Source organism: Protomyctophum bolini (genome assembly GCF_963924005.1).
Source record: "Protomyctophum bolini genome assembly, chromosome: 3".
In the NCBI taxonomy this organism is placed as follows: domain Eukaryota; kingdom Metazoa; phylum Chordata; class Actinopteri; order Myctophiformes; family Myctophidae; genus Protomyctophum; species Protomyctophum bolini.
This window is the reverse complement of record NC_137864.1, coordinates 31,632,900-31,651,498: the sequence shown is the minus strand read 5'-3', so window position 1 is coordinate 31,651,498 and position 18,599 is coordinate 31,632,900. Positions and strand designations below refer to the sequence as shown.

At 41.9% G+C, this 18,599-nt stretch overlaps 1 protein-coding gene across 1 annotated transcript; it reads right to left on the bottom strand.

Annotated features, from left to right (window-relative positions):
• Positions 1-5,703: 5,703 nt before the first annotated feature.
• Positions 5,704-16,650, bottom strand: LOC308312886 (somatostatin-like receptor.1). Its single transcript, XM_080759653.1, has 6 exons — positions 16,640-16,650; positions 13,467-14,060; positions 12,734-12,874; positions 12,065-12,337; positions 11,361-11,453; positions 5,704-8,280 (listed from the first exon to the last, which is right to left on the bottom strand). The coding sequence occupies exons 2-6, from the start codon at positions 14,049-14,051 to the stop codon at positions 8,050-8,052; spliced, it is 1,323 nt and encodes a 440-aa protein (XP_080615779.1). The 5' UTR covers positions 14,052-14,060; positions 16,640-16,650; the 3' UTR covers positions 5,704-8,049.
• Positions 16,651-18,599: the final 1,949 nt, after the last annotated feature.

Sequence of the window (18,599 nt, the reverse complement as noted above, 5' to 3'; positions counted from 1 at the left end):
CCACAATGATGAGTCGTCAGAGCTAGTGGAATGGTAGTCTCTGTCTTAACGTGGGGAAAACGAAGGAGCTGATTGTGGTTCTTCCCTGTTCTTCTGTTCTTCTCCCAACCTGCCAGGTGTTTTGTAATTCTGAGCAGGTCTCATCATACCAGCTATTGTCCTCTCTCTGTTCAATACTAAGCCCTAGGGGGTGTACAAGCAGATCAGTGTGTGATGAAAAGCAGAGCATCATGGCTATGCACTGAACGCACAGTAAACTCCTCTTTGTGATTGTATCCATTCATTGTAACACTGAGAAGTCTCACATAGCCAGACGGTCAGAGATCTCTGGATACACACACACACACACACACACACACACACACACACACACACACACACACACACACACACACAGATGTGGTAACACATTTGATCTAAGTGGGCAGCCCAGTATACCAACCGTGCTGGGCTTATGTTCCCATGCTCATATTGATTTTACTCTTTTGTTATCTCTGAGTCTCTAGTGGTCTGTCTATCTCACGTATTCTTTCTTTTCACCATTATGTCTGTCTGAATGTCTATCGTTCTATCTCTCTCCTTTGATTTATTCATTTATCTCTGACTCACTAGACCAAGAAGCATTAATACGCTAGTGTGCCAAAAGTCTGGTTGAGCTGTCATTGTGGATGCAAATCCATGAATTGACGCATAGCATCCACAACACCTATATGAAGGATTTAGCAATTAGTGCAGGGAAATCAAAATTCCAATCTCCATTTTCAGTCCTCATTAGACTATGAGGTAATTATTCCAGTAGCCTACTTTTGGGATGGCACCATAATACAAGCTCCTTGAGGTGTGTGTGTGTGTGTGTGTGTGTGTGTGTGTGTGTGTGTGTGCCGTGTGTGTGTGCGCGCATATGTGCGTGCGTACGTGTGTGTGTGTGTGTGTGTGTGTGTGTGTGTGCGCGTGCGTGTGTGTGTAAGCAAGACAAAGCAAGAGCTATTAAATAGTATACAAAAAAAGCTTAGATTAAAGATAGCAGCTCTGTTTACATAGGGTACATACAGTAGGGTGATTGTATTACATTGGCTATAACCTTCTTTTGTCGCAACGGTTCACATCTTGCTGCTGTGTTTGCACATTGTTGTATTTCTCACAATACATATGGGAGTTTTTTGTTGTTGGTCATAGATTGAAACTCGCTTTGGGTGTGTGTAATCTGTGGGAATCATGTGTCTTTGATGTCTTAGTATAGTGGGCAGGTGGTTAGAAAGTGAAGCTCTGTTTCCACCACATTTTGTGTGCAGTGGGTGCATAGTCTGTCTTCCCTTGGGAGCGGGGTCTGTCTGTGGCGGCTTTCTCTATTGTAAGGAAAGGCAGTGTTGTTTTTGGCAGCAAATTTAGATTTTAGTTTTAGTCACAGTCTCTTCAATAGTTTTCATTTAGTTTAAGTGACATTTTAGTCACCTAGAATGTTTTAGTGTTAGTCTAGTTTTAGTCGACTAAATATCATATGATTTTAGTCGACTAAATCTGCAGTTGATTTAGTCTACTAAAATTTATTTTGGTGGGCCTTGATGCCATCGCAGTAACTGCTGAAAATAGCCAATCTACAAGCTCACAACGCGGCGTGCTGCGATGCGTTGTGAGCTTATAGATATGCTATTTTCAGCATGCAACCAAGTGTAAATTTACTTAAAATGGATCTCTTGTCCTCTAGTCCCTTCCTAACATTTTAGTCTAGTTTTTATTTGTTGACGAAATTGTCAGTATATTTAGTCTTAGTTAGTTCATACTGTAGCTTAGTTTTAATTTAGTTTCCATTTAGTTTTCGTCAGTGAAAAAAGGTAGTCGATGAACATTTTTCATCTTAGTTTTAGTCGACGAAATCAACACTGTTGCAAGGCTGTGTTCACTGAGTCTGTACCTAGTCAATGCGTTCCTATAATAACAATAATAAGCAGGACTTTAAGTATTACAATAATTCTGCAAAGGGTGGGTTCACGGAGACAGCTAAGTTCCAGTTTCAGTAAGCAAGATAAATGCTATATAAACTAATTTATTGTTACATTGCTCTCCTTGGAAATTAATTCATAGATTTTAGAAATAGATTTAATTGTTTTCATAGCATTAGCATCAGTGCTAAGTTTAACAAACAGTTACACTTAGTTACTTTTAACAGACAACGGTGAAAAAAACCCTGCCTCACTAAAGTGTGTTTTCTTCCACTCAGTCTGACACTGCAGCAGCTAGGGGTTGGAGTTACAGTAAGTGGTCACTGGTTTTGCAGACAGCTTGAGAATCCAATAGAGTTGTCTGTTTTTTGATACTACTTCAGTAATGTTGATTTATGAAGGAAAAAATATCAAAAACCTAAAAAAATAGTTACTACTGTATGTGGTTTCTGCCCGACAGTGACGATTGATTGATTGATTGATTGATTGATTGATTTAATACTTTATTAACAGTTTGCATGGACAAGCACAGGGAAGTATACAATACAAGGTTTGCTAAAAGGATGAATCTAAGAAAGCCTATTGGCTTGTTTCCATTGAGGTCCTTTTGTACTCAATTCATCGAAGAAAAACAAACTATATTCGGTATATGATATGATATATGTACCGTAGATGCATGACACATGTACATTTAGATCTGATACATGTACTCCTTTGTCTCTCGGTTTCCCCTACTTGGGCATAACAAGAGACATGCATACAACCTGTGGTGATACTTCAGTGAACTGGAAGAGAACTGATCCATATACTAACTAGCTCCACCATGGATTGATTTAACATCACAAAAATAGATTCAGACACGTTTTCGGGTGGATAAGCAAACATTTCCTGTTCGTGTATATCCAGCATACAGTGTGTGTGTGTGTGTGTGTGTGTGTGTGTGTGTGTGTGTGTGTGTGTGTGTGTGTGTGTGTGTGTGTGTGTGTGTGTGTGTGTGTGTGTGTGTGTGTGTGTGTGTGCGCGTGTGTGCGTGCGTGCGTGTGTGTGTGCGAGTGCGACGTGCGTGCGTGCGTGATAAAAACAACCATGAACCAAAGGCTATTTAACACTTTTAATGCCTGGGAATTTTTCAAAATAAAGGAGCTAGAGTGCCAAACAGATTTTACTCGGAAAAGCCCTGCCTTTAATTTCCCCCCAAAACCGGGAGGTGGAATCTTCCATTACTACCTTGCGCTAATAAGTCTTATCTCTCTTTAGAAGCGTTAATATTCTAACCGAGATGCATGATGAAGTCAGAAATTACGACAGAACATCGTGGTTATGATCAAAACCACGGACACAGCACCGTAGATTCTGAGAGAATAGAGCGTGGCAGTCCCGCCCCTTTCATGACAACGAGTGGCCCGGAAGAGAATATCCCATTAATTCTTCCCATAGACGTTTCAGAAAGTATTTATTTAAAGACCTGCAAGCCTCTTTCTAATTATTTGTTCGGCCCAAAATGTTTTGTTTATTGTCATGAGTCACCATCCTGGTTGGCTTTGTCCGAGGCTTACAGGTCTAAATATTTTCTGTAACGTCTATGGGAAAAATGAATGCTCTTCCGGGCCACTCATCGGGGGCGGGACTGCGACGCTCTGCAAGATTTGTCGGGCCGTAAACCAGGAAGTGAATGGCTGCGCCCGCAGCCAAATAGGTCCTGGAGGGCTGAGCAACGCACCGTGTTGCCTAGCAAACACAAAAAATATATTTTAGCAATCGCATTCTATGGCATTAAAAAGGACCCCACCTGTGAGGGTTACTCCCCACTACTGACGAATGCCTACACGTCCATGCATGCGTGGTAAAAACAAACATGAACCAAAGGCTGAATCATAATCACAGAATTTAATTCCAAAGAACCCACACAAAGAGCAGATTTTAATGCATACTGACGGAATACAACACAGATGGCACACCTACACTCTATTCCAATGAGCAAATGTCGCCTATATCATTCCCTTGTGCAGGCTTGTGAGCCCGGTCAATGCATTACAGTATGGGTTTAAGTGGTTAACTTAAGGCCAATACATGCTCCGTCTGATATTGGTAAATCTTGCAGTTCGGACAGGCTTTCCGAACTATTGTTCAGAGAGTCAGGACATCTGGAGGTGCACGAGTTCTGAGAAAAGGTTCTGAGACCTCAGTCCGCCCATAAGAAGTTCTGAATTACGTTAATTTGTAGTCGGCATGTACTGGGCTTTAGTTGTTGTTTGATCCTGATCACAATTCAATGTGAATGGATTACAAATGCCCAGTGACTGCTTATTGAGACTGCAATGCATAAATACAAGCCAACCCAAATATTCAAAACTTTTCCAAATCTTTCAGATTGAAAGAATTAGTGTTGGGATCTGAAGAATTCAAATGGAAGGAAGAAGTGTAGATGAGGGAATGAAAGGGGCTCTTGAACCTGCTTGAATTTCTAGACTTCTTTCACATTTATATCATTATAATATCTCTACTGTCTGGAAGAAACCACCTAACTCCTAATTAATAAAAACTTTTCATTTCACACAGACCTAAAGGGTGTTCAATCAGTATAGCATTGATTTATTTAAATAAAAAATGGAGTTAGGTGGTTTCTTTCAGACAGCAACGAATACAGTATATATCACACAGCACCCCTGACATTACCAAACAGAAGAACATATGGTGTCCCCGATCAGTCGAGTCATATTGGAAATCACAACATTCAACCATTATTTCATGCCAGTTAGTGGGAGAATAGATGACATTTCCTGATCCCTGCCATAAAGAAAAAATTGCTACTGTACAGTTAATGTTAAGTGACCAAGCAGAGAAACTTAACACTTTCATCAATCTATCTTCATAATTTCCTGCTGCACCCAATAATGTAAAGAGTATAACACACACACATGCACAACACACACTTGCACGCGCACGCACACACACACACACACACACACACACACACACACACACACACACACACACACACACACACACACACACACACTAGCATAATAGCAGCATGATCAAGTGTTAATTTTTCAAAAAGTGGCTACACATTTGAGTCACTGAGCAGCATGAAAGAACACAAAGACTGCTTCAGAAGCTTAGACAACTATATTGCAAGCTATGTTCTAAGAATACATACAGATGTACTGTAATACTGTAAGCACCTGGCACTTTTCTTCTGCATCACAAACGACACATCACCCTTTCTTTCACTCTTTTATTTCACCAGGGTAGTAGCTGGGCACATTTTCAGCCCTGCACATAGACACACACATTAAAACCTGGGAGCTGACCGGTACAACCACAGTCTTATACTGTTAGCCACTAAGCAGCTCCACTGGAACAGTTGGGGGTTCAGTGCCTTTCTCAAGGGCACTTCAGCGGCGTTGGGTGAGTGATTACAATCACTTCCCGACCCAGATTTGTCCTGCCTGTCCGGGGAATCTCACCTGCAACCTTTTGGCAACAAGGGCACTACTCTAACCCTTAGGCCACCGCTGCACCCCTTTCTGCCAAAGTGACACTATGAGAACTCTTGAACATTATGTTCAAGATATTGTACATTTTGTGATATCACGATAAAAACGTTTCAGTATAATTCTGGGCCCATGTGATAGCATCTACAATAGGAACCTATGATTGTGTTCACCGTGACCATATGTGCAGAGATTTGCACAGATTCACAGATTTTTACAACATCCATGAAAACTCAACAGAATATGTGCAAATATTTGCACTGATGGTCGCTGTAACACCATCGTCAGTGTTGTACCGTCCTCATCAGTGTTGTAGTGCTACTTTTAGAAGTGCAGGGGGGACGCCATAAGACACGTGCGCACACACATGCACATGCACAACGCGTGCAGACACACACTATTAAAACATGATATTATGAGATATGAGAGAAGTGGTTGATGCCCACTACACTCCTGGACCTCATGTGTGGCAGTATTATGTTTGTTTTTTTAAAACTGGAAAACAGAGAAGGACAGAGACTGAGATGTTCAGACGTACTGTAAGCATATACATCATTTCTTGTTTTGAGTTTGATGTGTGTGTTGCCAGCAGCGTTAACTCAGCGTTAATGTTTAGTAGCGAAACAGAGAGTTGGCGCTTTCTATGGGATGGATCCAGGCTAGTCTGATGGTGCCAGGTCAGACAAAAATCACTATGAGCATTATTCCACCCAGTTGATACCGACCAACCCTCCTGGCTCACGGACTAATAGTGGTACTAGCTCTGTACCAAGAGACAAAATCTGGCAAAGCCTCAAACAAGCAAATAAGAGCAACTCATTAAATTACCACAGATGGGTGGATATCACAAGCTATACTCAGAGCTATGTTACATAACAGCTCAATTGTCTTTTTTCAATATTGTGATAAATATGGTATTGTGGACTTGTAATTATCATGATATTATCATTTGTTATATTTATACAGCCCTATAGTATATTCTGTTTGGAAAGACAGACAGAGAGGGAGGGTGGAAGAGAGAAAGACATGATGGTACATGGTGTAAATTGTGTGTTTCTGTATGTCATGCAATGATGATGCAGTGATGTAATGACAAAATGACACAGTGATGATTCTAATGATGATTCTGTCTTATAAATCAACAGTATGCAGTGTTTTCACCTCACTGTTTTGTATTGTATCGAGGTGATAAGAGGTTGGTACCATGTATGGAATAGCTCTAAAAACTTGTCCACACTCCTTTTACCAAAGTAGAACAGGGCTGGCTATCGCCGGATATGTCTGCACAATCATTCAAGGCATACCAAAACAACTGTGAGTCATATAGGCTACAGCAAAAACACATCTAGAGAGTGTATATAAATTGACGCTAATTTTAACTCTCAGAGTCAACGAGGATTGTGTGTAGACAAAGTTGAGCAGGGGGAAGTGCCAAAAGCTCCCTGGCGGGATGAACGATACATTACATTATGCATGTGAGTGCATAACGTATGCCTAACGAGCAAGTACGGGAGATGTACTCCTCACTGTCTGCATAGAAAATAAGTGGTTCTATTTATTTTTCTCTCCATTACGTTTTCAACCCACCATGACTCTGGTGCAAGACCTACAGCAGACGGCTAAGACATCACCTTCAAATTATTGTACCCATTTTCATTCCACTGTATTTGTTTTCCACAGATCTTGGATTCTGTAATCTCATCATATACAGTATGTGGTGTAAAAAACATCCCAGATTACGTAAAGCATACATTTAGAGACCTAAGCATCTCAGAGGTATGGTATTCCCGACTTTGGTTGTAAGGGTGAAACTCAGCCATGACAATATTGGTAGTTCCCGCTAGGGGCGCTGTGGTGTAAAGTTAGAGGGGAGAGGAAAAATGGGAGTAGAAGAAGAGAGGGGACGTCCTGTCAGTCATTCTGTTCCGTTGCTGTTGACATGTGTTGGACTGTACTGTTCTGCTTACGTGAGAGTTCAAAGTAAAAGTTATTGTGGAGAACCTGTATCGAACTGAGTTTATTCTATACCCACGTCGCTTACACTATTACTGAGCAGCAAATATTGTATGTACTGTATGTACATCATCCTGGATGTTTTTCCATCTGGATAGGGGTTGATACATGTGGGTGTTTGTGTACAAGTAGCTACTGTAGTTCAATGATGTTGCTGATCAATCAATTTAAATGTACTCTTATTGATTATTGTGTAAATAAGGCTTTCATAAAATGCTTACTGATTGGTCAATGAGGTCGATTACACATATGGTAATTTGATTCACAGTACAGTATGTTACTGAAGCTAAAACGATATCATCTGCTCTCGGCGGTCTGATAAATCTGCCATTTTCACCTCACCTCATTTTCAAGAACGTCAGTCATGAATATTGTATTCAGCCTAATCCAACTCATCTCGCTACTGCACTGCAGATACCTTAATTATCTGGTTCTGAAAATACCAAAAGTCTGTGATCACACCTCCAAACCCTGCCGCACAACTCAACACATCTCCACCGCTCTCTGTTTTGCTCCGTAGAAATCCCAAACACAAAGCTCCTCCTTTCGAACCTCCTTTCTTCCACTTCCTCGCTTTCCAAGTTGCAAAGCCGAGACCTTTAAAGATCACGATTCATGTCTGCTGCTGAGGCGATGGTGGTAGGCATGGTCAGTGTTCCAGCCGGGACTATCACCTTGGGCAATGAGTAAACTGTGGTCACTGTGGTGGTGTGCTTTGCTGTTCCTGCACCGGGGGCAGAGGCATGGCCAGTTGCGGGTGAGGTCTGCATCTGGTGCAATTCTGCATCTGCTGTGTGAGGGTCGAGCGAGGCTGGAAGGTGAGGAGATATCTTCAGTTGACAGCAGAGAGAGAGAGAGAGAGCGAGAGAGAGAGAAGAAAGGGAAAAGGAAGAGATGTGAAAGATGGAAGAAAAAAGATAAAATGAAAAGAAAAGAGAAAGAGAAAAGAGTTTTTTTAAAGATTAAAGAGGGTCTGTCCAAACAATGTTGGCCATGAGGCTCTTGACTCCATACCACCTCTGTGTTCCTAACGGGCTCCAACATGCATCCTCATTAGAGGAAATTTGTTCTTAGAACCAGAAGTTTATAAGAAGGTTTTTGCATCCCTCAATGGGCCTCATGCGGCAACCGTTCTTAAGAAGGTTCTTAAGAGGAAATTTGTTCTTCGACCCACTTAGGACATTTTTGAGTGGTGCAACCACTCCTACAACCAGCAATGTCCGTGTCCGCCCGCCTATGTTTGTCTGTGACGTTAATGAGCACGAGAATGAGTATCAGTAGGGGCGCTGTTGTGCGCTGCTGTGCCAGAAACAGAGAGAGAGTGCTGCAGTTGCCTGCTAATGAGAGGGGGGGGGGGGGGGCAATAAGTTCTTAGTGAATTCCTCAGATTCATGAAACGTTCTTAAGTAGGCAGAATTGTTCATAAGCATGTTCTTATGATGATGATGAATCCAAATCCTCGTAACTTGAAGGGGTGTGCCAGTTCATACATTCATAGGTAGACGCCCCATATATCCTAATTATCCTCCTAATTACCATAGGGAACCGCCCCACCAATCCCCATATAAGGCATTGGGAATTCACTTTCCTACCTGTGTTCACCCAGGTGGATGTGGTTTTGCATGACTCCATGGCCTTGCCTGCAGTCACACCTTCAAGTTGAGTGAATGAAGTCAAGAATACCTAAACTAAAGTCTAAATATGGTGGAACACCAGACTCCAAACATTAAAAATCAATAGTACTGTGGAGGTACTTCTGAAGTGAACAGCACATTTTATTCATGAATGTATTTTATTATTTATCTCACATTAGTCAAATTTCACCACTAGACATCAATGTAAATTTGCTGAAATCAGCACATTGGGCCTCATTCACCAACCGTTCTTAAAAGGAACCCTAGCTAATGAGACAAATATGCCTTAAAACATTATACTTTGCTTATTATACAATTAATTTTTTTAGTGCAATCTGAAAACATAAAGGAAAAACAGCACCCTCTGCATGATGCTCAAAGTTTGGTCTGAGGACCTCAAGGGGTTCTTGAGGAAGTTCCAGGCAGTCCACAGCAAAATATGGAACATCTTACCACTTTAATCCCATTTTATACTTTGAAAATAGTATCTACAAGCTACAAGCTCACAAACACGTCCCATTACTGCCCATTTTGAGCTTGTAGATCGGCTATTTTCGAAACATTTTGATAAATCTTCAAAACATTTCCCTAGCAGAAAATATTTTCATGTGGGGGGTCTGCAGAATGCATGTCAATTTGGGGGTCCTTGACATGAAAATGTTTGAGAACGACTGGTTTAAAGTTTACAATCCAACCCAAACAAACCATACCCACCACATAAACCCCACCCCACCCGCCATCATCCCCCCCCCCGATACACCCACCCCATATACCGACAGCCACCACCTCCATTTTCCTGTAAGCCCCCCTATCCCACCCCTTGCACCACCATATCACCCTCAACACCCCTATTTCCTCACCATTACACACCAAGCAGTTGCTGTCTTAAAAGCCCCTCCATATCCACCCTCCAGTGCTAAAATGTTTTATATCCACTACTATCCATTACTTCTGAACATGACATATGGATAATATGCTAATTTCTAGTGGTGAAAGTTGACTATTGTGAGATAAATAATAAAATACATTCAAAATATTGAAATATACTTCTGTACCTCCACAGTACGATTGATTTTTAATGTTTGGAGTCCGGTGTTTCACCATATTTAGACTTTAGTTTAGGTATTCTTGACTTCACTCAACTTTATTTGTGTGTGTGAGCTGGGTCCTGTGATTTCTGTGGGCTGCAATCACACACAGGTGTGACTGCAGAACATGCCCAGAACATTGCGATGAACCTGTGTAGTTTATGGCTGCTCCAACAGTAGTGGCAACATTCAACTTTGGAGAAAAACGGAATGTCAAAAAATACACTGTGTTGGCTGAGACCAGGTTGAGACGAAGCAGTGAAAGGTTCTCTGGGATTAAAGGCTATGTTTTTCTAGGTCAGTGAGAGAAGTCACTCAGGATAATACAGAGGATGAGGAAAGCTTTTACCTGGGGGCAGTGAGCACAGATAACTGGTCAGAACAGATAAAAATAGGGCACACTAAATTCAGGATTGACACAGGTGCCGACGTTACTGTGATGAACCTAGAAACATTCAGAGCACTCAGACCCAAAAGACAGCTAGTAGAGTCAAGAGCACCACTAGACAGCCCGGGTGGGGCGCTGGATATAATGGGACAGTTTACAGTTTATATGGCTCTGTGCTGTAGGTGATAACAGCAGCACACTAACGCATCCAAGATCGTCTGCCTCATCTATGCAGCCACCAAACATTACCTGTGATTGCATCACCTTTTTTCTCCATCTCACTGAAATTTGTTCTCCACAAACGCATATACAGTAGGCCTACATGTGCAAGCAAACACACGTTTGCATTTCAATTCTTAAATGGAAAATGGTCCTCACAAAATTCTACTATACTTGTGTAGCTCTCAAGTCATTTTGGACAATGACATAATTTGTACAACAAATCTGTGACACTGTATCTGTCTGACATTATGCTGCTGTAAACTGCAATTTAATGATCCAAACTTGTGTAAAAAAAACAAGAAAAAAAACGGAAGAAGAATCTGGCTTTGCCTAGGGTCCACTCGGATGTTAACACGGCCCTGGGTGCGTCTTCTGATTACGAACATTGAGAGTGAAACTGCAATTCTAACTGCAATGGGGAGTTTCCACAATTTTGGATTCAGGAGGAAGAAGAGTCTTGGATGTGTGTGGACCATTGTCCTGCATGTTTTAGGGAAGGTTCAGACAGGGTTGTAGTGTTGGAGAGACATGTCCATGCATGCACATAAAAATACACATTCAGACCCAACATCACACACCTGGCTGCTCTGAAGGTTCTCTGTACGCGGGGCACTGGGATCCCCATCTTCTACACCATTGGCCTTATGCTTACGACTCCGCACACACAGCACCTGTGGAAAAACAGACCCAAATTGAAAGGGCTAATATCTCAAACTACTATAGGAAGATCAGCGTCAATTCCCAAATATTTCAAATCTGTCAACAGTTGACAGTCAACAACTGTCAACAATCTGTCATTTTTGTGAATTAATCATCACAGAGCAACTGTTCCCTCCAGGCTATGGGATATGCATCCCATGACGCTACAGACCAAAGCTAGTCCATCGGACACAGTCTGTCTGATGTATATGCGATCTACACTACTTGGCAATTACAACGTTCTTGTAGCTCTGGATGGATGTACTCATATGCATGCCATTATGCCAGCGCACTGAAATCCCAACTCACAAAAGTTGCATTGTAGTTGATAACCTATGCATGCATGTTAAAATATACAGTGAATCCGTGATCACATGCCACGCTACTACATGCATGGCTCTTTGTAGTAATGTGAAGTGCATACATTGCTATTATTATTAGGGTATGCCTCCTGCCGGAGTTTTGCACTTATATTTTAAGTAATTTTTTATGGATTCAACTTCAGCTCCACATCATGCTGGAAGAAGTACATGACAGGAGATGACGGATGACGTGACACAGGAGTCCTATAGGCAGTCAATACCTTTCTGAAGCTCTGCCTGAAGTTGTCCGACAAGAAGCCATAGAGCAGCGGGTTGGCACAGGAGTTGGCGTAGGACAGGATGACGGAGAAGAAGTAGATGCCGGCGGAGACACTGGACTCCGGGATGATGAACACCAGGTTGACCATGTTGATGATGAAGAACGGCAGCCAGCAGAGGACAAACACCACCACGATCACCACCACCATCCTGGTCACCTTCCGCTCTGACCTGCGGCGCTTGGTGAAGCCCGCCCGCGCCCCCGCCGACTTCACCTGGACGGAGAGGAAGGAGAACGATGGCGGGAGATTGGAGGCTGAGGGAGAGGATGTTGAAGGTGCACGGACGTGGAGAAGATCGAGGGTGGTAGTGACGATGAGGACGTAGATATGAGAAGGACGATGGCAGCATGATGATGAACATGATGAGAATAATGAAGATGAAGAAGATGACAATGGTGATAATGTTGGGGACAAGGCGGAACAGTTAGATGATGACGATGACGATGCCGATGATGGTGATGCTGAGAAGATGGTGATGGTAACGATGACACACAACGTAGTGTGGAAATGACAATGATGATATCTTACTAATATTAGCTATTCGTCCACAGTTCCACACATTCTTTTTTTTTCTTTTTTTACATACACACAGTATACACATGCACACACCTTGACAACGATGAGCAAGTAGCAGAGACAGATGACAAGCAGTGGCCCAAAGAAGCCAACTGTTGCAGTGTAGAGGATGAAGGCTGTTGACCACACATCCTTGGGCTCTGGCCAGTTCATGTTACACGAGTTAAACATTTCCTGAGGGGAGAATTAGATGTTGGCTGTGTGTCAAGGTGAGATAAAGGCTATGTCTGTTTTTGTCTAAGTTGTATTAGAGAAATTTGATAGTCTACAGTTTATTTCTGTTAAAGAGCGATCATAAATGATGGTTTTCTAGTGCTCTAAACCCTCTTAATGCATCATAAGAAGGAAACATGACAGTGAATGCTGTTTCTCTACCTCAGTGGTTCTCAACCAATGGTCCAGGGACCACCAGTGGTTCTTTGAGAGGGTTCCAGGTGGTCCACAGCTAAATGATGGCAAATTGGTAACCAAATGGACCCTTCTTTAACTCTTAAGAGTGTGAAATAAAACCAAACAGACCCTTATTTTGGGTCCATTTGATAAAAAATTTGCTCTCAAGAGTTAAATTATTGTTAAACATTACTTAATTTACAAGAAGTCTACACAATTTGAATTGAATGTAGAAGAATTGTTGTTTTGACCAACGTTTGCCTGTTCGATAACAACAATATTCAAAGTTGATATGAAAAAGGTTGAACACGCACTGCTCTAAAGTCTAAATGCATCCCAAGAATGAAGGATGACAGTGAATGCTGTTTCTCTATACCTGAACATCAGAGAAGATGACCACAGGGAGAACCACCACGAAGGAAACGATCCACACGGTCGCGCTCACCACCTTGGCCACGCGGGGGTGCCTCCACTTGGTGCTCCGGATGGGGTGCACCACAGCCAGGTAGCGGTCGATAGACATCACCGTCAGGCAGAATATGGACGTGAACTGGTTCATGGAGTCTGCGGTCATGACGACGCGGCACAGGAACGAGCCAAAGGGCCAATATGAGAGCACGTTCTGCACCGTGAGGAATGGGAGACCTATGATGTACAGCTCGTCGGCCATGGCCAGGTTGAAGATGTAGATATTGGTCACGGTCTTCATCTTGGCATAGCGGAGCACCACGTAGATGGCCAGGGTGTTGCCCACCATTCCCACCACAAAGACGGTCAGAGAGATGACCGCCGTTACCAGCGTGCTGCTGCCCTGGAATGGCATGCTCCAAGTTGATACGTTGGAGGACAGGTTGGAGAAGAAGGGAGGCGGCAAAGACAGGAAGGAGGAGGATGTTGTTGGAGAGGAAGACTTGAAGTCCGCTGATAGGGTCTCCCAGCCCGTCTGGTTTAGAGGCTCCATAATGGTAACCTTGATGGAGGAAGAGATTAACACTGTGTCTACAGTAGGTCTTCATACAGTCTTTACAGTGTTATTTCCTTCTTAACACGGAGTGAGGAGTCGAGCAAAGGGGGCTTACTTTGATATTACAAAAGACCTTCACTTCTGTTCTGAGGACAAATGTGATTCCTGATGTGTTGTCTAAGTTTCCATATCAGCATGTTAAATTGCAGAGCATAAAAAGTAAATGCAGATTTTTAAGGACTGAGAAACTGTACGGACTTGCAGTGACAGCTAATCGTTGGAGCATGATGATCCAGAACACTATACAAAAGCACTTTCACTTCATGCCTATACTGTAGGTGGGCTACAAATTAGATTTGAAACCATGTCGTTTAAGGACACTATTTCCCCAAGGAGCTTCATGTACTCAGTACTCCTGAAGGCTGCATCTCACATACTCTGCCAGGCAATAGAGCACCGAAGTCTGACGTCAATATCGGTAGAGGGCGCAAATCCATGGGTTCATGTACTTTTTATTTGCATTGTAATCCCCATCGGGGGATTTTAGATCGTCTCATATAATAACTGTTAATATAATAATAATAAACTAATCATCCAGGCCGCTTCACTCATATGGATATGAAGAATCAACTGACTGAGAGAAAACGCTATTGTTACTACTGAATTAATTACATTTTCGCTAGAAACAGACTGTATCATATATGAGTGACTGACTGTCGCAAACTCACACCTCACTGACAATAACACAATAACGACGAGACAGCTTGTTTATTTTTGGACCACAACGCTGCCTGTCTCCATAGAGAAATTACTTCCGTGAACCAGGGGAGTCGAGGGGACGAGCGAGTGACGTCAGGACTTCGGCGCTCTACTGTATGTGCTCCGCAGAGCACCCCTTTCTAGATGGTAATGTGTTATGGGGATTAATGTGCTATGCTGTTTCACGTCTTTAATTTATAATTTATGTTGTGTGTTTTTAGGGAAACACCATGGGTGTTAGCGGTAGTTACATTGAGCATCCGCCTTGGAATCAATTGTTATTGTGCGGGGTGTTATGAATAACAAATGATGGTCATGGCTACTATACTTCAGATCAGAAACCCACCGGTCATTACATTATTATGGAAAAGCAAGTAATGATCAACAGTGTCAAATGCACTGGAGACAGAGCAGCACACTGTTTTTGTCTCATCCAAGGTCAGTCACAACAGAAGTGGTGGTTTATTGCTGTGCAAGGGTCTGAACCCAGAGTTTGCAGTCAGAAGAAATGTTGATAATTTATCAGTGTCTAACAGTGACTGACAGTGACTGATTTTTAGCCAAACAATTTGGGTATTGGTATTTGGATCACTCTTTTCTCCCAAACAGACTCTATGAACGGCACAATAGAAATAGAGAGGTAAAAAATGGTGCTCACTGCTCAGTACACTCGATGCGATACCCAGTGGAACAGAAAGATATAGAATAAAAAACCAAAAGACCCAACTTAATTGTCTTAATAATAGATTTCTTAGGATCAACGGTTTGAAGAGCCTTGGTACACCGAGATATTATCTTCTATAGAATAAACTGAGAGGCATAATTTGGAGTAGGAGAAGGTATATATGATTAATGAGCAGATGGTAATTTTCCAGATCTCACGATGACGCAACCAATCATCAACTTAACATGCAAGGTAAAGTAAAGGAAGCTGATCTGCAATTATTCGACAATTTTGCAGGATTTGGATAAGAGCTAGAGATCAAGTTCAAATAATTATGGTGGGGTTCATAGAGGCCACTGTGTGTGTGTGTGTGTGTGTGTGTGTGTGTGTGTGTGTGTGTGTGTGTGTGTGTGTGTGTGTGTGTGTGTGTGTGTGTCGCGCACACATGTACACACACACACACACACACACACACACACACACACCTGTAAAGTGAAGTGTAAAGTTCTGCCATCCACCTCTGAAAGTATACGGTATATGACATTAGGTGGTTGACAGTAATTTCTGCAGAAGCCATATTAAATTAACACGTTTTCACTTTCAAATAAAAGACAAATATATATATATATATATATATATATATATATATATATATATATATATATATATATATATATATATATAGGCTATATAACAAATACAAAATTAATGGAATTCTATTAGAATGTCATTGCGAGGGGCCGTGATCTTTCCATTCCTTTTTTCATTTATTTGTAATATATTTTGGTATGTGTACCGACCACATAACTCTGACACAAGAAATGAACAGTCAATGTTTTTGTCCCGGAGTGCGTATATTACACACCAAAGCTGCTAATGATAATGAGCCCATGAGCCTTGAAACATGATAATTGTGACAGCATCGCCGTATAGTCTCTCCTGCAAACTATTTAATCTAATCTAATTATTACATTTTAATGCCACAATGCTTCATCTTTTCAGCCGTTGAATAGATACTTCAACAACGTGTTGCGATTATTTATGCATGCCTAGAATTCTGTGTATAGACTATATATCGCCTCAAATGGTTTTTATGATGATTCCCACGCGGTTAACTAGGAAACAACCGAAACAATAACGATCAATGGAAGAGTTTACTTACTTTTTCGGGGTTTGAAAGACGTTACTCCTCTGAAATATCCAAAAACTATATGTAGGCTTAGGCTATAATAAAATTTGCGTATATATGCGCTCCCAAAACAGTTCGTTTATCGACGTACACGTATCCAATGGTTAGCTATAGTGATAAGTAAGTGATGCACTTATAATTAAGTGATGCACTTCGCTGTCAGTGGTGCTGATCTGGACGCTCTGAGCGACTCCCGGCTTCTCCCTTAACTATTATAGTTACATCGCTTAACGGTATACTGCAACTTTTCTGTCCGCATGCAGCCTATTTCTTTCTTTGCGTCGAGAAAAAAACCCGCGTGTGAGACAGCTAGGGGGCAGAGAAAGTGAGGGAGACAAAGTAACTGATCTAGAGAGAGAGGGGAGGGGGGGGGATGCTGTGAATTTTGTCCTCCTTTGATACCGTCTGCGGATGCATATTAAACCCTCTGTCTGTTTCTGCTTAAAACATTTCTGCTTATTGTGTTGAACAGTAGTGCTGAACAGGTTACAGTATATGATATACTGTAATATTATCACATTATGATTAATTCATTTATTTTACAAAGCAGGGTAACCAGCTGATCTAAAACTCGCCTCTGAATTGTGTTTGTGTCTGTATATATATTGTATAGACACTCGACAAAGCCAGAAACACAGCAGTGGATTTGAACTCTGTATGGTGGGCAGCTATTTTACCAAGGGCAGTTCATTTCTTATGAAGAGCGCAGAGTCACAGAGGAAGTTGTTAACTGTGAACACACACACTTAAATGCATGCACAATGCACATAAGCAGTTGTTTGGTGTGTCCGAGGTCACATACAGGCACTATGCACATGCACAGCTGCTATAAGTCAGGGAAGGAATGGACTTGGAGACAGAAACGAGCTGGTATGACCGGGGGATAAATTAAATGAATTGGAGGACAAACTTAATTATAATATTAACTATTAAGTAATAATGCTGCTTGAAAGGGTCCACCATGACTGTATACTGACTTAAACCGCCTGTGGGCGGAATTAGTTTAACCAATTTCTTTCATTGTAAAAAGCCCCCTGACAAAATATAAATGGAGGATTAGGCAGAGCTCGCTCACATGGGGTATTGTGAGGGAACCCTAAAATAATCTTGTGGAGAATTATCTCTCCACATAGCTGAGATATAACGAGATAAAACAATTTGTGGCAACAATTGCCACAAATCTGTATTTAATGAAAACGCACACGCTTGCACAAGCATTTATGGAGATGTACACATTCAGGTGAATGAGTGTAGGACTAGAGCAATTGTTTTCTTTTCAGGGTCAATATCTATGCAGTCTGCCAAGTAAAAGGTTTTGACAAAGCATCATACTACAACATATTGTTCTGCACTGTTATATATCCTAAAGGGCGAGGTCACGTGTACGCATCCGCCTGGGTGACGGCAGACTGCTGAGTGATGAGCGCTGGTGCTTTGGCATGGGGGGTGAGATCAACATATGGAATGAATTCTGTACTGGCCATATATGGAGTATGTCTTGAGTGTACATGATTTGATGAGGTCAGATCAACATATAAAATGTCAGAACAGGTCAGCTCCATATATGGAGATCTAAGGGTTTGAGGTTTGACGTCAGATGTAATGAATTCCTTTTTTTAATAGCGCTTTTCCAAGTGCTCAAAGCGCTTTACAATTAGAGATGATTGTCCCGATACTGTATCGGTATCGGAAAAGTATCAGTATCTGTGAAAATGCCAGTCTAACCACCGATCCGACACAGGGATAAGGGATTGACACTATGGCAGGTAAATAAAATGTTGGGGCATGTGGAGTTTGCTTTCGAGTTGCCCAAACTGCAAGTGCACATTTGAACTATTTTGGAAAAGTGTGGTTGCCGCAATCGCTTACATGTTACATTGCGGCTTAGGAATCCACCACTCCTGAATGAAGTGCCTGGTGCTGGGACTCTGGT